General features: G+C 35.3%; 4 protein-coding genes across 4 annotated transcripts; 1 reads left to right on the forward strand and 3 right to left on the reverse strand.

The window, feature by feature from the left end:
• Positions 1-4,576: 4,576 nt before the first annotated feature.
• LOC116115905 (cell division cycle 20.6, cofactor of APC complex-like) lies at positions 4,577-6,285 on the reverse strand. Its single transcript, XM_031402034.1, has 2 exons — positions 5,405-6,285; positions 4,577-4,857 (listed from the first exon to the last, which is right to left on the reverse strand). The coding sequence occupies exons 1-2, from the start codon at positions 6,106-6,108 to the stop codon at positions 4,779-4,781; spliced, it is 783 nt and encodes a 260-aa protein (XP_031257894.1). The 5' UTR covers positions 6,109-6,285; the 3' UTR covers positions 4,577-4,778.
• LOC116115962 (cell division cycle 20.1, cofactor of APC complex-like) lies at positions 6,125-6,681 on the reverse strand. Its single transcript, XM_031402088.1, has 2 exons — positions 6,214-6,681; positions 6,125-6,130 (listed from the first exon to the last, which is right to left on the reverse strand). The coding sequence occupies exons 1-2, from the start codon at positions 6,679-6,681 to the stop codon at positions 6,125-6,127; spliced, it is 474 nt and encodes a 157-aa protein (XP_031257948.1).
• Positions 6,682-17,056: 10,375 nt separating this feature from the next.
• LOC116115963 (beta-amylase 7-like) lies at positions 17,057-17,949 on the forward strand. Its single transcript, XM_031402089.1, has 2 exons — positions 17,057-17,394; positions 17,533-17,949. The coding sequence occupies exons 1-2, from the start codon at positions 17,119-17,121 to the stop codon at positions 17,947-17,949; spliced, it is 693 nt and encodes a 230-aa protein (XP_031257949.1). The 5' UTR covers positions 17,057-17,118.
• A 296-nt stretch (positions 17,950-18,245) lies between these two features.
• LOC116115967 (DNA-damage-repair/toleration protein DRT111, chloroplastic-like) lies at positions 18,246-22,881 on the reverse strand. The gene is made up of 2 exons (XM_031402091.1): positions 21,874-22,881; positions 18,246-18,779 (listed from the first exon to the last, which is right to left on the reverse strand). The coding sequence occupies exons 1-2, from the start codon at positions 22,735-22,737 to the stop codon at positions 18,483-18,485; spliced, it is 1,161 nt and encodes a 386-aa protein (XP_031257951.1). The 5' UTR covers positions 22,738-22,881; the 3' UTR covers positions 18,246-18,482.
• Between the last annotated feature and the right edge of the window lie 1,359 nt (positions 22,882-24,240).

Consider the following 24,240-nt stretch of genomic DNA (forward strand, 5'->3'; position numbering starts at 1 on the left):
TAATGATAATGATAATAAAAAAACAAGAAGGAATAAATTTGGGATCTATCCCAACAATCCTTTTATAAGTCATCTAAAACCAAACTTCTATTTCACTTTATAAAATATGAACAACATGGAGTTCAAAAGAAATAAAAGCTTGATTTATTGGTTAAGGACATTGTAAAATGCGTATATTAGAATCCATATATAGATAAGTACGTGCATCTTTGGATTGAGCTTTTGAGCAGAAAATATAAAGATGTCAAACCATACAAAATTACCGTGGGTAGAAATCATGGCCCTTTTCGTAAAACAAGTAGATACAAAGATGAAAAACTAATCATGTATTAAGAAAATTTTTTCCTAATCAAACTCCTTTGGCATGGAGAGTAATCATTTAAAAACAAACAAAGATAATTATGAATCCAAGACATACAAAAATTGGAAGGTAAACCTACAATTAACCTAGCAAGCCATATGCTCTGAAGTGCAAGCAATGTGCTAAGGTTGAGCATGTCAATAGTAAGTCTCTCTTCTGGGATTCTATTCATACATGCATCACAGAGGGGAGACTTACTATTGACATGCTCAACCTCAGCTTTAAATTTTAGAATGTTTTGCACCCAAATTTATGAGTAGAACCAGCAAATGCAAAGTGTAAGCTATTTCGGGACATATATATGCAAGCTTCCTCTGAGTAATCAAATGCTAAAAGTATATCATGGCATCAAAAGAAATGACCTAAATATGTGCATGTCTTAACATGTTTTGACATCAAATTTCTAAATTGCATGAGAGAAAGAAATTGAAATTGAGAAGAGTGACTGTGTCATTATAGTTCTGAAAAACATAAAATGAATTTTTAATTTCAAAAAAATCCTGTACTGGGAAAATGAGTAGAATCCAGTTAATAAATTGCCTTGGCCTGGTTCCTTTTAACTTCAATCCCTCATTGATGCTCTAGGAACTTATTGCCAGGCAACATCTCAATAAAGAATTTTGTACGATTATATCTAAGGGAGCAACATTATATAAGTAAAGAAAGGAGAGAATTTTGTACGATTATATCTAAGGGAGCAACATTATATAAGTAAAGAAAGGAGAAACTAACTATATATGTTAGAAAAATACCTGACCCATGCAATATAAACATCATCATCATGCTAAAATTTTGTGTTAATGATGGCTACACTAATTTATTAGGCTCCACTCTATGATAAGTATACCCAAAGAAAAATGTCTACCAAAAGAGTTGTAGGATCAAAACAAAGGTCTACTAGCTAACAATTGGAGGTATTAGAGTATAAAAATGATTACCTATGATAATCAGACAAATATATAAGGATACTCACATTTGCAATTCCAAAAAATTGAGTACTTGTCATGGAAATGGAGTCTCAAACTCTGAATCCCGAATCAATTTCTTTCAAATAACAACAATGACATATATGTAAAGAAACCAATAAAAAGAAGACCTATAATAGTAGTTAAGCATGACTAATATTTTTTGAACCATAACTCTAGATATTTTATAGTAAATATCAGCTGAAAGTGTGTTGAATTTCAATGAAAATACTGAGAAATATCATGAAGGATGCTTGGTAATTGATCAAAAACGAATATCTTGTATTGCAAATAACATTAACAATCAAGTAATTATAAATTTTCAAAGCTATTGCAATCTAAACAAACAAATGGACTTTAAAGTAATTAGGGCCTAGAGGTCAATATGAAAATCAGGAAACATCATAAATCTAGAAATAAGAATAAAAATGAAAATTACTAAACAGCTAAGGGAAAATATCATCAACATAAAAAATGGCTGCAGACTTGAACCTATGTTCTACCTTTTTAGTCATCTTAACATTACACATGAAACCTTGTTTAAATTCTAACAATATTCTAAAGATACGTGGATAAGCATACAAGTTAAAAACAATAGGTTAGAAGAATGACAAGTATGATAGTAATCTATGGAACCCATAGTAAAGTTAATATCTTGATAATAATTAAAAAAAAACACACAAAATTGTTTACCTGATAAGGGAAAAGTCAGAGAAAGTACTAGGCTTCTGCTTACTAGGCAGAATTTTTATGTGAGTCAGGAGTGCCAAAGAGGTTTTTCCACATGCTTATTGAATTATGAGGTGCTGCTGAAGCAACTGAGTATCCATCTGCATTCTCTGATATATTAAAACTCTTGAACTATGAGCATGCAGCTCATTAACCTTAAGCATAAAAGGGTAAGTCCAAAGAATTTCAGCTCTGCACTCAGCCTGCCGTTGGAAAGCTCTAAAAGAAGAATTTGTCTTCTGACTCCTGACAGTATATGCCTATCCTCTAGCTGTCTGTTTTTGACAACTAAAGTTACATTTTCCAACATTGCAATCTCGAACCACAGTCTGCAGCTGAAAATAGACCATCACTTGCCTTTTCACAATATTATATGGGATATAGACTTGAATAAGAATTTCAAATGGATGATTATTTAATCCTGCTTTGATGCTTCGCTTGGGCAGCATCAACTTAAGTTATTTTGAGATTTTGATAAAGAGCCTGGAGGATCCCAAACAAAGAAAAAGAACCTCCTCATGTGTGCCAAATGAGTAACCAAAACAGCAACTAGGACAATGCAGCTTCCAAGTTGTGGTTGATGAAGAAAAAACGAATTTCTTTGTACTCCAGAGAAACAGAAACCCAAAGAGAAGCCTAAAATATGACAATACCACAGCACCCAGACTTCTTCCCCACTAGCATAATCAAATTCCTGTAGATCTATTTGCCTCATTCCCGATCAACCACAAAAAGGACATCTGCAGCCTTCTTTCAGCCTCTTTTTAACCTTCCCTTGTGCAATGGTCTATGATAGAATTTTCACATTGCAAGGAACTCTAGCCTTCCAACTCTATCTTGACAGCTTAAAGAGAAGTATATTTGTATCATCACTCAGCCAGGAAAAAAAAGACTTGATAAAAGATGTTCCTAAAGATTCCAGAGTCCACACCCTTTTGTCCTCCCTAAACTTATAGAAGGAAAGAAGCACCTTACAATATCACAGGAATATAACCACAACCTCTGGCTCTATATCATTCAAACTTCTTGGAGACTTCAAGTCCCAACTTCATTAAGAAGACAGTGGACCACCATGCGAGAAATAGGAAAGCATTTACCAGAAGACAAACACCAAATCCATGCAATATAAACATCATCATCATGCTACAATTTTGTATTAACAATGTATATAACATAAAGAACTCTATGGGAACAACATTATATAAGTAAAGAAAGGAGAACCTAACTATATATGTTAGAAAATACTGGATACATTTGTATAACGTCATCATTTTGCTAAAATTCTGCGTTAATGATGGCTACACTGATATATTTGGTTCCATTTTATGATAAGTATACTGGTTGATGCAGTTTTTCACACTAACGAGATGTATGCAAGCCTTTAGGAGGTTCGCGCAAAGAGTCTACAAAAGACCGTGAAATGGCAAGTATGATGCTGAACCAATGGGTTCTGTGAGGTTTATGGGTGGAGCAAATGAAATATAAAGCAATAAATAAGTAAAAGAAAATGGAAAATAGACAAGAACGATTTTTAAAGTGGTTCGGAAGCAATAANCAGGAATATAACCACAACCTCTGGCTCTATATCATTCAAACTTCTTGGAGACTTCAAGTCCCAACTTCATTAAGAAGACAGTGGACCACCATGCGAGAAATAGGAAAGCATTTACCAGAGGACAAACACCAAATCCATGCAATATAAACATCATCATCATGCTACAATTTTGTATTAACAATGTATATAACATAAAGAACTCTATGGGAACAACATTATATAAGTAAAGAAAGGAGAACCTAACTATATATGTTAGAAAATACTGGATACATTTGTATAACGTCATCATTTTGCTAAAATTCTGCGTTAATGATGGCTACACTGATATATTTGGTTCCATTTTATGATAAGTATACTGGTTGATGCAGTTTTTCACACTAACGAGATGTATGCAAGCCTTTAGGAGGTTCGCGCAAAGAGTCTACAAAAGACCGTGAAATGGCAAGTATGATGCTGAACCAATGGGTTCGGTGAGGTTTATGGGTGGAGCAAATGAAATATAAAGCAATAAATAAGTAAAAGAAAATGGAAAATAGACAAGAACGATTTTTAAAGTGGTTCGGAAGCAATAACCAATTCCTACGTCCACTGTTATTTTATTAATGTGTTTACAAATAGAATTTGCTTTTGTAATAAAAAGATGATATATCCCTGGTGTGGGGTGAGAATCTCCTTATTTATAATGTTCTGGAGATAATCTTGGGTGTGAAGTAATTCACATGCAATTGGACGTGTGGCGCCGCATTGTTAACCTGGTGGATGAAGTAATCCTCATCCGAGCAGACACGTGGAAAGGGAATCAACTTGCATTCTTATTGGTGAAGTCTTCTTCATGCAAGTGGACACCTATCTTTGGGAGAGGTGGCTTGTTTCCTTCCCTTAGAAGTTTCTTCTTCTACATGATGGCCCACTTTGGAGGACACGTGTCGAGCTCTCATTCTGCATGTTTTTACCCTCCAACAATACCCAAAGATAAATGTCTAACAAAAGAGTTGAAGGATCGAAACAAAAGATTAATAGCTAACAATTGGAAGTAATAGAGTATTAAAAAGATCAGCTATAATACACAATCTGACAAATACATATGAATGCTCACCTTTGCAAAACCAATAAAATAAGTAACTGTCATGGAAATGAAGTCCCAAGATCACATATACTTTCAGCTCTATCAAACTCTAATTCCAGCATCAATTTCTCTCAAACAACAACAGATGACATATATGCAAAGAAACCAGTGAAAAGAAGACCTATAATGGTAGGTAAGCATGATTAATATTTTTCGAACCATACCTCTAGATATTTATAGTAAATATCAGCTGAAAGTGACCTGAATTTTCATGATAATACATAGGAACATCATGAATAATACTTGGTAATTGATCAAAAACGAATATCTAGTATTACAAATAACATTAACATTAAACTAAGAATAAATTTTCAAAAGTTATTGCAATCTAAATAAACAAATGGACTTTAAAGTAATAAGGCCTAGAGGTCAATATTAAAATCTAGAAACATCATAAATCTGAAAACAATAATAAAAATGAAAATTATTAAACAGCTGAGAGAAATATAATCAACATAAAAAAAATGGATGCAGACTTTAACCTATGCTCTACCCTTTGAGTCATCTCTACATTACACATGAAGCCTTGTTTTTATTCTAACACTATTCTAAGGAAACATGGATAAGCATAAATGTTAAAACCAATATGATAGCAATCTATGCAATCTATGCAACCTTATAAGATTTGTAAAACTAACAGCTTAATAATAAAAACCAAAATAGTTTACCTGATAAGGGGAAAGTCAGAGAAAGTACCTGGCTTCCTCTTTCTAGGTGGAACTTTATGTGAGCCAGGAGTGCCAAAGAGGTTTTTCCATATACTTACTGAATCATGAGGTGCTGCTGAAGCAACTGAGTATCCATCTGGGCTCTGAGACATATATAAAACTCTTGAACTATGAGCACGCAGCTCAGTTAACTTAAGCATAAAAGGATACTTCCAGAGAGTCATATGGTTACTTTTAGACCCATGTGAGCTTAAAACCTCGCGCTCATGTTTGCTCCAAATCAGTTCACAAACTTCAGACCCCGTATCCACAGAATCTAACCTCTCCCCCTTCTGCGTGTCCCAAAATTTAATGCAATGATCATCCACACCCCCGCCTGATGCAAGAACATTGTGCTCAGAGGGACACCAACAGATGGCTCTAACTGCCGCCTTATGTTCATCAAACTTATGCAGCCAACTTGATGACTTTGAACAATCCCAAATATGAACAACCTTATCAATCCCACCGCTTGCCAATTGTTTCTCATTATCACACCACTTCAATTTACAAACTCCACCTCTATGTACTTCATGTCTACCAAGCAAAATAGATGACTTGACTCTCACGTCAATGTCCACAATTGAACCCTCACTTGTGCCACAAGTCAGAATTTTAGCATTCTTCCAATCAAGGGAATCAACACGAAGGATTTCATGACTCATAAGAGAACGAATGAGTTTAAATCTTACCAAGTCCCAGAATTGAACACCGCCGCTTAATCCAATAGCAAGACAAGTCCCATCCAGCGACCACCGTACACTTCGTACAGGCCCTCTATCGGCACCGATCAGTTCAGGCGATATCTCAGAATAAGAACCGTCAAATGGATTCCAACAATACACAGAATCATCTAATCCGACCGCCACCAACCCATTAAAACCCCAATCAACCAAATTAGCCGACACGTCATCAATCAAGTCCTCCACTTCTCCTTGTCTATTCGGTGACCTCGGAATTCCGTTGCGGATTCCGTTAGTATAAGCAACGGAATAATCAACGACCATACTGTGATTGTTGAAGGCCAAGATCCTGTCTTGGTTCAGTGAAAGGGCACCGGATATCCGGTCCAGATACATGATCCGAGACACAAAAGTGTGGGAATTGATTTCTTCGGCGATAGTATTGCCTCCAGAGAGACGATAATGCGCGAAATCCTTGTTCACGGCCGACCGTTTCGGGATGAACCGGTCACCGCTGAATTTCGAAGACCTTGGTGTTCGAAATGGATCCACCATCGCCAATTCAAAATGCTCAGAGTAAGAGAGAACTGATTTCAGCAAAAGAGAAAGAGAGAGAGAGAAAGAGCGCGCAAGAGAGACGTTAATTGCAAATAGTGAGAAAGAAAGAGAGCGCGAGGGGGACGTTAATAGCTAATAGAAACAGAGAGCCGTTAACAGAGTATATATATATATAATATATATTATATATAATAAACTTAGAGATGTGTGTTGAAAGGAACATCAATACTAATATGTAAATTTTTTATATATAAACTTTTTGTGTAAACTAATATTTCAGATAATCCTGTTTATTTGACAAATTTTTCCTGTATCATAAAATTTCAAACATCAATATTTATTTGACAAATATTTTGCTTCAATTAAGCGCTTTTTTTTTTTTTTTTTCTTTTTCTTTTGACAAGAAACAGATTTTGACAACCTTAACAATTTATTTTTTTCTTGTTGACAACAACCAGATTTTGACTTTTTATTTATTCTTCTATTGACGATACAGTAGATATAAAATCACAATCTTCATTAGTCAAAATTCTAGAAAGCTTATATCATAGGAGATTCAATTTCTAAGATACAAATATTCCAAGAACTCAACTATCTTGATAACTTAGAGGTTTGCTTGAAATTTTTGAGTGTATTAGTCAAGAGGTCTTGAGTTCGAATCTCCCCAACTACTAATAAATGGGTAGCCACTAGAGTATTATCTGACCATTAACTTCAAGGCCGATTGATTATTTTGAAGTACGCGTAAACTGATCTGGATAAAAAAAAAAAAAAAAAGTATTCCAAGAACTCTTCAGTTGTCCATCTATGTCGAAAAACTCCAAGAGGAACTTTTCAAGTGTAAAAAAAGTGATTGAACAGATCATATTTGGCCACAATTTATGTCCAGTGCTGGTGACATGTACCTTTACAAGCGTTTCTGAGAAGACTACTGCGCTCTTGGCAATCCAAAATCAAAATCTGTAAGCTTGGCATGAAACGTCCACCATTTTTAGGACAAGCAAGGTGTTATCAGGCTTAATAACACTAACTACTCCGTTCCCAATTATAGCACTTAAAACTTCATACTCAGCCAATTGAATGAAAGACTTGTTGATATGATATGATATCAAAACAACCCAAATCTCTCACCACTCCCCAAAAGAATCACACCACCCTATCCTTCGAGTTCACACTTTTAGCTCTAGAATGAGTTTGTCTTCTAACTCCTGAAATTTGACAACATCAAAACACCAGCCTTCATGCCCACAGCACCACAAGTCCTCTGTTTCTTTCATTCCAGATCAACACAAAAAGGACATCAGTATTTTAACCGGAAAAGCAAAATAGATTGAGAGTACCCACAAGTATTCAAAGCTGAAAGAAAAAATGAATTAACAATGCAATGTAAGAAGAGGTCTTTGCTTTCAGCCTCTATTTTGCCCATAAAGAACACTGAGGATTAGACTTAGCATCGGTCATTTGTCTTGACATATCATAGTGTCAACCTTTCTGAGCAATGGTGTGGGACAGAATTTTGCATTGCAAGGAACTCTAGCCTTCAACTTTGTCTTCACAGTTCTAAGAGGTATATTTGTATCATCACTCAGCCAGGAAAACAAAGACTTACAAAACATGTTCCTAGAGACTCCAGGGCCACACCCTTTTAGCCTCCCTAAACTCAGAGAAAGAAGGAAGCACCTTATAAAATCACAAGATATCACCTCTCCTCTGGCTCTGTAGCACTTAAACTTCCTGGAGATTCGAGTCCCAACTTCATTGAGAAAGAAAGTAGATCACCATGCTAGCAATAGAAATTGTTGACCAGAAGACAAACTCTAAATCCCAGGAAAGAGATCACAGAAAGCTGCCTCTCAGTCCCCACTCCGGCTGTCATCCCAAAATAGAATCCTTTCTCCTCTGCCCTCAACTTTGTATAAGACAGGACAAGGCTTAAGCCTACATTAGTAGTGGACGACCTGTTACTTAACAATTCAATATCTTCAGCGCAACTGTCATAGGATCCATCTGGATTGATATGAAGTTCCAATAAACTTCGTTGGTCGGATAACCATTCGCACTTGACAAGTACTTTTTTTTGATTCAGAATCTTACTGATGTTGCTTATTCAACCCTGTTAATTCTCACTTAGGATTTTAGTAAAGATGTAAGAATTGGATCTTCTTCCAAAAGCAAAAGTTGATACGGTCAAATGATTTGCAACTAGCTTTTGTTCCTTAGTAGAGGTGTCTCAATATTGCCTTGGCCTGGTTCCTGTGTAACTTCAATCTCTCATTGATGCATAGGAACTTCCTCCAAGGCAACATCTCAAAAGAATTTGTTGGATATACTTTTAGCTGATGCTTCCTCATCATTTCCAATACTTTCCTAAACCAGTCGAATGCTCTTTTCTCTTACAAACTTTACAACTGAGCTTCAATGTAGACATCCATCACGAGGTCCAATATCACTGGAAACAACACCTAGAGATATCTCCAACAATGAAATTTGGTTATACCTAAGCCTCAAGATTTTTTACATATTAAAAAAAAAAAAAAAATCCATTATAGTTTTATATATCAAAAGATGCAAAATTGAACAATTACAGTTACATGTCATCCAAAAGAGTAATGACGAAAACATACTGAAAACTAAAGAAACAAATAAGCTTTACAATGAGGAGCACTCTTTTGGTGAGGCATGGGAACTCGCTCTCACTACGATTCAAAGAAAAAAATGTTAAAATATAAACATTTTGGAAAAGTTTTAATTTGTCCATGTTAATGAGGACTAGAAGTCATATGAACTTCAAAACTTAACTTAAGTGAAGTTAAAATTTCGAATAAAGTCACAGCCAAAAATCACACTACACAAAATTATAATAATGATAATGGCAATAAAAAAACAAGAAGGAATAAATTTGGGATCTATTCCAACATCCTTTTATAAGCCATCTAAAAACCAAACTTCTATTTCACTTTATAAAAGATGAACAACATGGAGTTCAAAGAAATAAAAGCTTGATTTATTGTTAAGGACATTGTAAAATGCGTATATTAGATCATATATAAGATAAGTACGTGCATCTTTGGATTGAGCTTTTGAGCAGAAAATATAAAGATGTCAAACCATACAAAATTACCGTGGGTAGAAATCATGGCCCTTTTCGTAAACACAGTAGATACAAAGATGAAAAACTAATCATGTATTAAAAAATTTTTCCTAATCAAACTCCTTTGGCATGGAGAGTAATCATTTAAAACAAACAAAGATAATTATGAATCCAAGACATACAAAAATTGGAAGGTAACCTACAATTAACCTAGCAAGCCATATGCTCTGAAGTGCAAGCAATGTGCTAAGGTTGAGCATGTCAATAGTAGTCTCTCTTCTGGGATTCTATTCAACATGCATCACAGAGGGGAGACTTACTATTGACATGCTCAACCTCAGCTTTAATTTTAGAATGTTTTGCACCCAAATTTATGAGTAGAACCACAAATGCAAAGTGTAAGCTATTTCGGGACTAATATGCAAGCTTCCTCTGAGTATCAAATACTAAAAGTATATCATGGCTCAAAAGAAATGACCTAATTATGTGCTGTCTTAACATGTTTTGACATCAATTTCTAAATTGCATGAGAAAAGAATGAAATTGAGAAGAGTGACTGTGTCATTATGTTCTGAAAACATAAAATGAATTTTTAATTTCAAAAAAATCCTGTACTGGGAAAATGAGTAGAATCCAGTAATAAATTGCCTTGGCCTGGTTCCTTTTAACTTCAATCCCTCATTGATGCTCCAGGAACTTATTTCCAGGCAACATCTCAATAAAGATTTTGTACGATTATATCTAAGGGAGCAACATTATATAAGTAAAGAAAGGAGAGACTAACTATATATGTTAGAAAAAACCTGACCCATGCAATATGACACATCATCATGCTAAATTTTGTGTTAATATGGCTACACTAATTTATTAGGCTTCACTATATGATAAGCATACCCAAAGACAAATGTCTACCAAAAGAGTTGTAGGATCAAAACAAAGGTCTAATAGCTAACAATTGGAGGTATTAGAGTATAAAAATGATTACCCTGATAATCAGACAAATATATCCACTCACGTTTGCAATTCCAACAAATTGAGTACTTTGACACGGAAATGGAGTCTCAATCACATATTTTTAGCTCTGTCAACTCTGTTCCCGAATCAATTTCTTTCAAATAACACACAGGACATATATGTAAGAAACCAATAAAAAGAAGACCTATAATAGTAGTTCTAAGATATTTTATTGTAAATATCAGCTGAAAGCGTGTTGAATTTCAACGAAAATACTGAGAAATATCATGAAGGATGCTTGGTAATTGATCAAAAACGAATATCTTGTATTGCAATAAAATTACAATCAAGTAAATATAAATTTTCAAAGCTATTGCATCTAAACAAACAAATGGACTTAAAGTAATAAGGGCCTAGAGGTCAATATGAAAATCAGGAAACATCATAATCTAGAAATAAGAATAAAAAGGAAATTGCTAAACGCTAAGGGACAATATCATCAACATAAAAAATGGCTGCAGACTTGAACTTATGTTCTACATTTTTAGTCATCTTAACTTACACATGAAACCTTGTTTAAATTCTAACAATATTCTAAACATACGTGGTAAGCATACAAGTTAAAAACAATAGGTTGAAGAATGACAAGTATGATAGCAATCTATGCCCCTAGTAAGTTAATATCTGATAATAATTAAAAAAAAACACACAAATTATTTACCTGATAAGGGAAAAGTCAAAGAAAGTACTAGGCTTCTGCTTACTAGGCACAATTTTATGTGAGTCAGGAGTGCCAAAGAGGTTTTTCCACATGCTTATTGAATTATGAGTGCTGCTGAACACTGAGTATCCATCTGCATTCTCTGAGTATTAAAACTCTTGAACTATGGCATGCAGCTCATTACCTTAAGCATAAAGGTGTCCAAAGAATTTCAGCTCTGCACTCAGCCTCCGCTGGAAAGCTCTAAAGAAGAATTTGTCTTCTGACTCCTGACAGTATATGCCTATCCTCTAGCTGTCTGCTTTTGACAACTAAAGTTACATTTTCCAACATTGCAATCTCGAACCACAGTCTGCAGCTGAAAATAGACCACCACTTGCCTTTTCACAATATTATATGGGATATTTGAATGAGAATTTCAAATGGATGATTATTTAATCCTGCTTTGATGCTTCACTTGGGCAGCATCAACTTAAGTTATTTTGAGATTGATAAAGAGCCTGGAGGTTCCAAACAAGGAAAAGAACTTCCAAGTTGAGTAACCAAAACAGCAACTAGGACAATGCAGCTTCCAAGTTGTGGTGGATGAAGAAAACGAATTTCTTTGTACTCCAGAAAACAGAAACCCAAAAGAAGCCTAAAATATGACAATACCACAGCACCCAGACTTCTTCCCCACTAGCATATCAAATTCCTGTAGATCTATTTGCCTCATTCCCGATCAACCACAAAAGGACATCTGCAGCCTCTTTCAGCCTCTTTTTAACCTTCCCTTGTGCAATGGTCTATGATGAATTTTCACATTGCAAGGAACTCTAGCCTTCCAACTCTTCTTGACAGCTTAAAGAGAGTATATTTGTATCATGACTCAGCCAGGAAAAAAAGACTTGATAAAAGATGTTCCTAAATTCCAGAGTCCCCACGCTTTTGTCCTCCCAACTTATATAGTAAAGAAGCACCTTACAATATCACAGAATATAACCACAACCTCTGGCTCTATATCATTTAAACTCTTGGAACTTCAAGTCCCAACTTCATTGAGAAGACAGTGGACCACCATGCGAGAAATAGGAAAGCATTTACCAGAGGACAAACACCAAATCCATGCATATAAACATCTCATCATGCTACAATTTTGTATTAACAATGTATATAACATAAAGAACTCTATGGAACAACATTATATAAGTAAAGAAGGAACCTAACTATATATGTTAGAAAATACTGGATCCATTTGTATAACGTCCCATTTTGCTAAAATTCTGTGTTAATGATGGCTACACTGATATATTTGGTTCCATTTTAGATAAATATACGTTGATGCAGTTTTTCAACCAACGAGATTTACGCAAGCTTTAGGAATTCGCGCAAAGGTCTACAAAGACCCTGAAATGGCAAGTATGATCTGAACCAATGGGTTCAGTGAGGTTTATGGTGGAGCAAATGAAATATAAAGCAATAAATAAGTAAAAGAAAATGGAAAATAACAAGAACGATTTTTAAAGTGGTTCGGAAGCAAAACCAATTCCTACGTCCACGGTTATTTTATTAATGTGTTTACAATAGAATTTGCTTTTGTAATAAAAAGATGTAATCCCGGGTATGGGGTCGAACTCCTATTTATAATGTTCTGGAGATAATCTTGGGTGTGAATTAATTCAGATGCACTGGACAGGTGGTACCCTTGAGATATTGAGGGCAAAATATGGAATATTGTAAAATTTGACTTCATAAAGCTTCACTTTTTATCACGGCTAAAAATGCATATGTGCTTATGCTTTAAGCTAACAAAAATAAGAGAATCAAAATAAATTCTCATAGATTTTGTTTCATTACTGACAAATATATATACATATATATATATATATATATAAAATGTTGGGCTGAACTTAATTTATTATTATTAAGAGGTTATACCTTAATAAAAGTGTAATTAATAGAGGTATAGTTACAAGAATTATTTTTTTAATTCAAAAATTATTGTTTTGATTTCTTATTTTATAAAGTTTTAGTAATTCATGTTTAAATAGTATTAAGATTTCAATTCATTATTTTAATAGTATTATGATAGTACGGAAATGAATATTAAAGAGTCATTGTATAATTAAATGATCAAATTCGACAACTTCACTATACTAGTCAAATGGACACTGATTAAATGGATATTAATGTCTTTCTCAATTTTTCAAATGAACAACAAGTCGTGTATACTTTCATTGGAGAAAAAATCATTACTGGAAATAGACAAGAAGAAAAAAGAGATAGTCAAGAGAATGATAGTATTGAAATATTAAAAGTTCATGCTAAAAAACTATAAATAATAAAACATGTTTGAAAGTTAGAAATATTTTAGTTTTAACAAGAAAGTGTCCATGTTGGCGATTTGTTATGTACCCGTAAGGTAAAAACAATGGTAATATCTCTAAAACATAAATCATTGTTCAAAATAATTTTAGATAAATATTTTATTTTATTTTAAATCTTTAATATAACATAACATATATTTTTTTTGCAATATACATATAATTATTATTATTATTATGTAAAGACAAATTTCTTAAGACGAGACCAAGAAAAATTATAACTTATTACAATGTAAAATTTATTCTTATTTATAATTGGTTTGAATTGAAACTTATTTTTTTTATGAGTACATCGTCTCCACGTACTCATAAAAAAAATTTGGAGGTTATATANAGCCAGTTAGAATTACCGATTACCCCAATTTATATTAAAATGTTGTTGCCAGATGGCAACCATATAGATTGGGGCTAGAAATTAGGAGCCGTGTAACCTTACTCAGTAAAGGCAGAAGTGAAGCTGAAGATCATGCGTTTAATACAGCTGTGTGTTGTCAGAGGCATCATCACAACGGCCGCCATCCAGCCGCCCATTGTACCACCATCTCTATCAAATTTTAATCAAATCCCATCACGCTTTATCTAAACCCTTTAATGACACTAACCTTCCCTCCCTCTCACTTTTAACAAAATATTTTTACCCCTCAAGTTTAGGGCGTCAAAATGCGGTACATTTTGGTTTGGTTTTTTACTTTTTAACCCAACCATAATATATCGTGCCTGCAAAATTCCCACCCCCCCACCTCCAAAAAAAAAAAAAAAAAAAAAGAGTAAACGACATATTCCCACCCAAGGTTTGATGAAATCTCAAGTTCTATTTATTCCAGATTTACACCCTTAAAGTAATAAAAAATGGTTAGATATAACGGTTCAGAGATAAGTTGGTCATTTCGTACAGAAGGCGCACATTAGTAGATTATCGCCCCTAACAAAGCTCTAGCGTACGTTAGCCAACATCACCATCGAAGTTTTTTGCCATTTTCTAATGATTTTTCCACCCAAAATCACCATTGTCACCATCATTCAAACCCTCATCCTCCCCTCTACAAAACCATACTCTTCACAACCCTTCATCACTCGCTGATCACCAGCCATAATAGCCGCCACATGCAACTGGTTTTTGTCGGTCTCTATCGGCTAATGGCCACTAGAAGGTTGTTGGGGACATAGGGGTTTCGTAGATTTAGAGATGCTAGTTGCAGTGGTGATGTCCAATTGCATTTTTGTTGCCGAAATCGACCAAAATCTAGTGAAGAACAACGAAAACTTAAGCTTGACGATGTCGGCTATTGGAGGGCCTAATGAGTCTGGAACCAAAAGGGTTTTAGATGACAGACGATGGGGAAGGTGATGGAGGTGACCAGGGGGTTCACAAGCATCGAAAACAACCCATATCTGGTGAAAACCGAGACTGTGCGCAATCACTGAGGGTGTAATTGAAATAATTTTAAAATAAGATGGTTAATTAATAATTTTAATAATTTAGGGGTTAAAACATAATTTATTAATTTAAGGTTAAAGGCATTATGATAATTACACCTTCATTACCCTAAAAATTATTAACAGTCTTATTTTAAGAGTGAGAATCTAAAATAAATGGAGCTTAGCGTACCAACTTGAGATTTTGTCAAACCTTATGTGAATATATCGTTTACTAAAAAAAATAAAAAATGTAACATACCATATAAGTTTAAGAACCAAACCGTACCGAAACTAAAAAATTGGTAGAGTATGACATGGTTCATCGGTTTTTTTTAATAGGTTTTTTAAATATATTTTTAGGATTTTTTTTATACTTTATAGGGGTTTTATGATGACTTACGGTTTTTTTGGTAATTTCAAAGGGTATTTTGAAAAAAATTGAAAGACTGAAAAATAAACCGTTTAGTTCAAGTACACCAAAAACTCAAAAGTGTACTGTACCATACGGTTTTAAAAAAAGACAATTGTAAAGTTTCTTTTTTTTTTTTTGACAAAAAAAACCCTACTGAACCATACAGTTTCACAGTTCAGTATGGTTTTACAATTTTTTTTGTACACCCCTGCTCGAGTTTAAGAAATATCAATAAACCTCTTATTTACTTTTTGTTAATAAATTATTACCACTGGTAAAATTGCAATAATATCTATATCAAAATAATTAAATATTATGAAATTTAAGGAATATTTCATTATTTTGATATGCTATAACTTTTATTTTAGATTTCATATATGGAAAAAAAAATTATTGATATAAACATAAACGTACAATTTAAATAAAATTTGNTTGAAACTTTGAAGGGCATTTTAGTCTTTTCACTATTAATAAACAAAAATCACTAACAGAATATGACGGAAGGTACCTATTTGTCGTTTCAAAACCTTTTGGGTACCAACTGTCATTGCAATAAACTTTGGGTATGTACAAGTCGTTCACCCTAAAAAAAAACCCTACTGAACCATACAGTTTCACAGTTCTGTATGGTTTTACTATTTTTTTTGTACACCCCTGCTCGAGTTTAAGAAATATCAATAAACCTCTTATTTACTTTTTGTTAATCATTTAGTACCACTGGTAAAATTTCAATAATATCTATATCAAAATAATGAAACATTATAAGGAATATTTCATTATTTTGATATGCTATAGCTTTTATTTTTAACTTATTATTTTATATTTCACATATGGAAAAAAAAAATTATTAAACATAAACGTACAATTTAAATAAAATTTGACGAAACATAAACGCTTAAATATTATTAGTAAATATTTTCTTTATATATATTTTCCATTAGTTTTTACTTTTCTTTTTCAATATTTGTAAAATGTTGAAACTTAACATTTAAATTAACTTCTTTGTTCTGTGTCTCTAATTATACAACTTTTATTAAGATAGATTTGTTTTTCTTTTAAAAAAAAAAATTCAATGTCTCTTAAAATTATGATAATAATTATTTTATGTTTTTTCTTCCTACACATAATTAATATTATATAATTGTAGATTTATTTTTGTCATAAAAATTAGTTTTTATTTTATACTTTAAATATATTCTATATTCCGGGCACTCGATCATAATCCCAGTTTTCCCCTCTGACAAATTTCTAGTGACCTGCTGCAATTTTCATTTAATTAACTAAGAGTAAGGGATTTACAAGACATATTTCAAAGCTAATGGGCGTAATATGATATTTTTCACACTTCTCTTAACACACAGATCTCACCCCATAACCTTGGCTGTTTCATGCAGAACAAACATATAAACCAACACGGTAAACACACCACTGACTCAAACAACCACCAATAATCACAAACCCAACACACAGAAATATGAAGGATCCGGCAGCAACGGCGGCGGCGGGAAGATCATCTTCAACAAAACCATCAAACAGTAGTGGAGGGGGGAGGAGTGAGAGTGAGAAAGAGAAGACCAAGTTGAGAGAAAGACAAAGAAGAGCCATCACTACTAAAATCTTTCATGGATTGAGAAAATGGGGCGGCTACCATCTCTCTCCTCGAGCTGACATCAATGAAGTCCTCCGTGAATTAGCCAAAGAAGCCGGTTGGGTCGTCGAGCCTGATGGCACCACCTACCGAGCCAAACCAGTAAGTGATCTTTTTCTCCATTTGGTTCCATGGAATGTGAATGAAAATGATATGAAAACTAGTTTATTTTCTTCATTGTCTCGTTAAAAAGTTTAAAACTTTACTATTATTATTATTATTATTTTAATATGAATGAAGGCTGTGAATCCCTGCTTTGTCTGTGGCGGTGGAACTCCCACGACTAGCGGTAGTGTCGTCATTGGCGGGGGAGGGGGAGGGGGAGGGGGAGGGGGAGAGTGTTCGACCACCACATCTCCTCGCCACGTGTCGATGGGAGAACCCATGATCAATGACAACGGCAACGTTACTGGTAATTTTTCGGGTAATAATGTTGGGTTTGGTGACATTCCACTTGCACTCTACATGTGTGGGTCTGGGATCCCTAATACTACTGGTCCCCATTCCATGTCTACCAACAACTCAAACTCTTCCACCGTGTACAGTGGCGGCGCGGCGGGGTTGCCGGTGGCACAGCAGCAGCAATTTTACCTGCAGGAGTTGAGAGCATCTAACCAGAACACACCTGCAGGCTCACCTCTGGGCCACCCCATTTAGTTAATCAAATATATAGTTAACACGTTGTTGGCTTTATTGCTGTTTAAGATATAGTTTTAAAAGGATAATTAGGAAAGTAGGAGCTTGTTTTTTTAATTTGAAACACCTGCATTGATGAAATGTACCCATTTGCTATTTGCGTATGTAATGGGATGATTATTATTCTCTCTTCTTCTCAGTCGTTTTTATCAAGTTGAATCTTCTGGATGGATAAAAATAGCGACAGATAGATGATGAGAAGGCTAACAGTTAAACTTGGGTCAAAGTTGATAAAAAAAATGCCCCAGATGTTCATGTAATTGTAACAACAAACAATTCCCTCATGCCACAATAATTCTGTTATCGTTACAAAGCATAATTCTAACCAACTGCCTAAAAGAGAAAAGGCTACTCCAGGTCTTAATGCTCTACTTACAACAGCGCCAAACCTGCTCAATCTGTTTAAATGAAGACCATATCTTAGTCCTATTAATTTTATCATCAAAACCCTGAGGGAAATTCGCCTTGCATTGCAATCACAACTTTCTGTTACTTCAGGTGAAACCCGGAATCTCCCCTGGCATTGGAGCCAACTCGTTTTTACCAAATCTCTCCTCGTCATAAAATGATGCACGCACCACTCTACCACCAAAAAACCGACCATCGAGGTCGATTAATGCTTTTGTTGTCTCTTCTGATCTCTCAAATTGCACAAAGATTCTCACTGCCTCATCGACTGGGAAATTTGGCTCTGTGATTTCAAATATGAGAACCCGGGTAACTGTTCCATACTTTGCACACTCAGATCCAACCTCGTCTTCTAGCTCGTCGTCTACCTCACCAGGACCAACCTATTAAAGAACATTCAGTAGTGAACTCTCGTTTCCATTTTCTCTCAATAAGCCATCACAAGCACGAAGCATGAAGATAACATATGAACCTCATAAATGCTACTTTACTTTCCAACAAATTGGTTCATGACAGGACATCCAAATTTCTAGAGAAACATAATGAAAAGATAATACTGGAGAAAAAAAATCATAATCTGAGACCATATACCAACACAGGAATTAAAAATCAACACCGACTGCACCTAAAGGAAAGCACTTTATATTCTTCTAAGACAATTAATGTAGTTACGTGGTATTTTGCAGTGCTGCATGCATGAAAGAATAGAGGACTACAAATAATATATTCAGAAGAACTCTAATGGATTTCAGCTAGAAAGATGGAATCAATAATATCATTCAACAAAATACTGACACTGTAGTCTTATAAAGTAATAAATCTGTAAACGTGAGTCAAAATATCAGTAACTATACTTACTTCTTATGCTAAGTTTAAAGCCCAAAAGCAATTTAATTGGGTAGTTTCAATATAGCAATGGCTATGAGCTTCAATCATTTAACATTTTACGCCTTATCCAACTATGCCCTTCCAATCATAAACAAAAACAAAAAATATATATATATATATTAACAGTAGCGGATCCAGAAAATTTTTTTAGGGTGGGCCAAAATAAAAACTAATTACATATTAATATTTTTGTTAGGGTGGGTCAAAATCCAAAAATTATATATATTAGTATTTAAAAGAAAAAAAAATTGAGGGTGGGCCAAAAGTGGGCTGGATCCGCCCCTCTATGTATATATAAACCCTTAAACTAGTAGGTAAGGGCCAACAATGGTAAATTAAGCTAAACCCTTAAACTAGTAGGTAAGGGCCAACAATGGTAAATTAAGCTCAATCATGCCCTCTAATGTGCAAATGCGTGTGAATCAAACATAACCACAAATACAATCACAAACACAAACACCAACACAAGTCATTATAACTTAATTAATGGACAATAAGGGGTCTTGAACATATGACTACTCGGTCAACATGGTTTTAAACCATGATAAACAACCATTTTACCCAAAATCTTAAGTTGATGGGTAAGGTGCCCAATGATAATATTTAAGTTCTCACATAATATGGAATACACATAAGGGTTAAAAGTATGTTATTTGGAGAAGACAAGAATATAATTATACCGAAACTGGAGTTACTAGCACCACACCAGCACAGCTTTGTTTAATAAAGCAAAGCATAGATAATATGATGATCATGAAGAGTGAGTAATGCATTAAGAGGAGAAGGAAGCAGTTATTGAAACAGTAGAAAAATTCAGTAACCAGCATAGCCAAAGGTATCACCAGAAATCAAGGAAGAGCTAAAGAACCTGTGCAACTGTTTAAAGTTGTGACTTTAAACGAAATTAAGTGCCACATCATTTCATATGCAACAACGAATTCTGTTCCTATTCATTCCATCTCTCTAATATCAAGAATCAACAATTAATGTAATGGTCTAAACCCAGCTAGGAAATAACTGTAAGGATGAAAATAAAACAAAAATGTTTATTTACAGGTCATTATGAAACTTTTTAAATTGATAAGCTTCAGCAGTTCTAACACCAAAAAATGGAAAATCTTCCCTCGATCCTGAACTCAAAGCTATCGTTGACACAAATTAACAGAATGAAATGTGTCAGTGTATCTTTAATTTTTCCTATCAAAAAAATCTAAAACGTTGAATTTATGTCCAATAATTGATACATGAACTTACAAATGGTTTTAAAACAAAGGATAACTTTTTTTTTTTGGATAGAAATAAAGGACCAAATAACTAACCAAATCTAGCTATAGAGAACCAAACGGTGGAATAGACTAAGAGTAGAGAGATAGGGAGAGTAAGAGAAGAATGGATTAAAGAGAACATAAAAGGGGGAGAAAACTAGAAGAATTAAAAGAGGAAAAGATAATCACTACGGAGAGAAAATCAATATTCTTATTCAATCATAAATTAGTCATGTCAGAAATAACAATAGAAGCCTTTAATAGGCTTAAGGAATAGAATTATAGTCCTAAAAATAATAATAATAAAAAATCTAAAGAACATAAATGAAATAAACTCTAAAATACTTTGACAGTAAATCCCTATAATAATTAAAGCAAAGACTAACATAACCTTAGACTTATCCTATTCTTCCTACATCATCTAGCTTGAAACAATATGTGCACAACACATGATTTCACATTTTCCCACTTTAGTGAATGCTTCAACAAACATATAACTAACTAACTAGCAAGCAAAGTATTGTACATCTTAGTACTCTTCAAAAATTGATACTTGATTATGCCCAAATACACTGTACACCAGAATTTCTATAAGAACTGCCTCTCCATTTGCACAAAAAATGCTACCATCCACGAAGTAGTTGAGCAAAAGGTCCAAGTGCATCAAGGTAGCTTAAGCTAACAACAATTAGTTATCCAACAAAAATCATGTTAATCCCAAATCAGCCTACATGTACAGAAACCATTAACAAAAATAGAAGTGCACAACTCCAAATTTTAAGGAAAAATATATATAGAAAACAGAGAAAGGGAGCAGATGCACCTTGAAATCTGATATCTACCCAACTTTACAGGAATAATGGAGAATGCCAGAAAAATATAGTGAGAAAAATCTTAATATGTTTCAGTTCAAAGTATTATACTTGTATATAGATATAATAGTCAATCTAAAGTTCTTAATATTTGGTTGTTCGCCCAAATCTATCAAATGTGGCCATGTCTGGGTAGCCAAGAGGCTTCTCACTACCATCATCTATTTTAGCCTTCATACAAACAAGATAAACCCCGCTAAGCAATCTAAAGTGCTAAATTCCACATAAGAAATATCACACAAACCCCATTCAATCATTATAAACATCCTAAACCTTCCATCAACATCTCCAGCTTAATCTTGAAAAAACTGACTCCTCCTTGTATATTTACCATATCTCTATAAGCTACCAATTTGCTAGTAATAGCACTTACATCAAACTCATTATCAACAATGATCATCCACAATCAAATAAATTGCACAAAACAAAAAGATTTAAATCATGATCCATACCATGTTCCGGAGCATTAAAACCCGGGTAGGCGTCCCATTGAGGTTGACACTCTTAACCTTCTTCTCCGCTTTGTTCTCACTGGCATTCACAATAACCCCTGCTCTCCTATCAGTCTTTTTCGCCATCAATGGCGTCGTGATTCCCTGCTCCTGTTTTCCAAGCCCTTGCCCCTCCTTCCACCCCATTCTCGCCATCATCCTCTGCGCCGCCGTCATTTGCCCACCCGCCCCCAATCCCAACCCGCTCGTCTCCGACTTCCCAATCCTAAACCCACCTCCCTCCGCATTACCCGGAGGGGACGGCGACCTCGGCACCCCTCCTCCCCCACCGCTCATCGCCGCGCGTCTCTTCCATGCTTCCTCTCCCGATATATTCACCCTCGAAGATAAATCCTGCTCTCGCTCCCGCTCCCGTTCTCGCTCCCTCTCCTCTCTCTCTTTTCTCTCCCTCTCTCTTTCTTCTTCTTCTTGCCTTCTTCTCTCCAATTCCCTCCTCATTTCGGCTTCCATTTGTTTTCTCTTTCGTTCTCTTCTGTAATCTTCGTAATCGTTGGGTCGGGCAGGGTCGTACTCTTCGATGACGGTGGATGTTACGCCAACGAGGGCCGGTTGAGGGGGGGATGACGTGGCATCGGCGGGGGACGGGAGGATTACTGGGGAGTTTTGGGGTTTGGGCAGGGGATTTAGGGTTTTGGGTTTGGGTTGGGATTTGAGGATGGTTTGTGGAGGCGCGAAAATTGAGGATGGTTTTCGGAGAGTGGGGGGCGCCATCTTGGCGGTGGTGGACCAGACGTTGGAGGTGGTGGTGGTTGGTTTGTCGTCATCGGAGGGTGGAGGGAGGTCTCCGTACAACCCACCTAGCATTTCGACACGTGGATTGAAGAAAACCCTAGAGATTGAGACTAATTTCCGAAATAATAGATTGGGGAAGATTTAGTTTGAGCTGAAAATCGAAGGAGGAAGAAGAAAATGGTGACCAGATCCTCGAGAAAATTTAACTCGCCAGTGCAATTTTCTTTAAGTTAGAAAAACTGACGTGACACAGTAAAGATTTATTAAACATGTAAAACGGGTTAAACTGAAAAGATTTAAACATATATGGGTAATAGATAATTAATGGAAGTTTGTTTAAATTTTGAAAATTAAAAACGACCTCCTCCCTTCAAAATCACCTAATCGAGCAAAATATCCAAAAAAGGACCGACGAAACACCTTCGATTTCTTTGAGATTTTAGACGATAAAAGTTCCATATTTTCGACCAATATTCGATCCTAAAGATTTGTTACACAAAATCATGGCTAATATTCACAAAGAGGAGGAAAATCCAACCTCACTCCAAATCCTAGTCTTCAGCGGCGGCGGCTCTTCAAAGGTTGTCTAAGAAAACGCTCCGGTGGATCATCCGATGAGTCAAGGTGGTCCAGAGGCAGAAGAGACAACAGTGGCACAAGAACAGAGAGAAGAATCAGAAAATGGTTCTGAAGAGGAGGACGCCGACGAGAATTAAGGCGAGGAGGAGGACGCCGGTGAGAAAAGGGTACGTTTTTTATTGGTGGTTTTGAATTTGATGGGTTTGTGCGAATTTAGGGGATATGTAGTTGGTTTTATTGTTACAGTGGTTGTGGCGTTTTGTCGAGTAGTTGGCGGACATCGGGGGAGTGGCTTTGTTTGGGTTTCAAAGGATAGGGGAAGGCAAGGGAGGCTGTTGGGAGGTTGTTTGTTGGAGGTTGGAGGGTTAGAGATGGCAGAATAGGGGGGCTAGAGGGCTACCCTGCATACCTATTTCGCCACCTCCTGCCATCCTCAGCCATCTCCAGTCATGGAACTTGCCACTACAGCCTCTATAGGGCTCGTATTGGCTTCCCCGGTCCTCTCGAAGCCAAAAACACCTACTCCCCAATGCCCTCGAAGCCCATATCCCCCAAATTGGCAACCTATTGGTTGTTTTGGTTTTGGTTTTGGGTTTTTTTTTTTTTTTTTTTTTGGCTGATATTTAGTTTATATCGATTGTGTAGATTTTCTGAAGCGTAAATTATAAAGATTATGGGTTGGACGTTATAAGCGATAAGGTACCATACTTCCCTGTAAGGGTCACAGTTAGGTTGAGTTGGCAAGTTTTTATGAGAATAATGGAGATTGTAAAGGAACAAAAGAAGGGTATGGACCAATTCAAAGAGCGTTGTTTCGGTCATTTTGCAGACATCAGAGAAAATTGGAAAAAGGCGTTTTGGGAGTAGGGAGTGATTATATGTTGCTACATTCATTTAAAAGCCAAAAAAAAAAAAAAAAAAAAGAAAGAAAGAAATGTGGTTCGTGGTGGACGGGAAGCTGCTACGTTTTGGGATGATGAAATATGCCCTAATGAC

This window comes from Pistacia vera, unplaced genomic scaffold, assembly GCF_008641045.1.
Source record: "Pistacia vera cultivar Batoury unplaced genomic scaffold, PisVer_v2 Contig757, whole genome shotgun sequence".
NCBI lineage: Eukaryota > Viridiplantae > Streptophyta > Magnoliopsida > Sapindales > Anacardiaceae > Pistacia > Pistacia vera.

Bases quoted from the DNA above. Each gene is read 5' to 3' on its own strand.
- LOC116115963 (XM_031402089.1), top strand. From the start codon at position 17,119: ATGAAGGATCCGGCAGCAACGGCGGCGGCGGGAAGATCATCTTCAACA. The intron at 17,395-17,532 runs GTAAGTGATCTT...ATATGAATGAAG, and splicing joins CCACCTACCGAGCCAAACCA to GCTGTGAATCCCTGCTTTGT.
- LOC116115967 (XM_031402091.1), bottom strand. From the start codon at position 22,737: ATGCTAGGTGGGTTGTACGGAGACCTCCCTCCACCCTCCGATGACGAC. The intron at 18,780-21,873 runs GTATGGATCATG...GTTCTTTAATAG, and splicing joins TTTTAATGCTCCGGAACATG to GTTGGTCCTGGTGAGGTAGA.
- LOC116115905 (XM_031402034.1), bottom strand. From the start codon at position 6,108: ATGAGTCATGAAATCCTTCGTGTTGATTCCCTTGATTGGAAGAATGCT. The intron at 4,858-5,404 runs GTAAACTATTTT...CTACCATTATAG, and splicing joins TCTGACTTTCCCCTTATCAG to GTCTTCTTTTCACTGGTTTC.
- LOC116115962 (XM_031402088.1), bottom strand. From the start codon at position 6,681: ATGGTGGATCCATTTCGAACACCAAGGTCTTCGAAATTCAGCGGTGAC.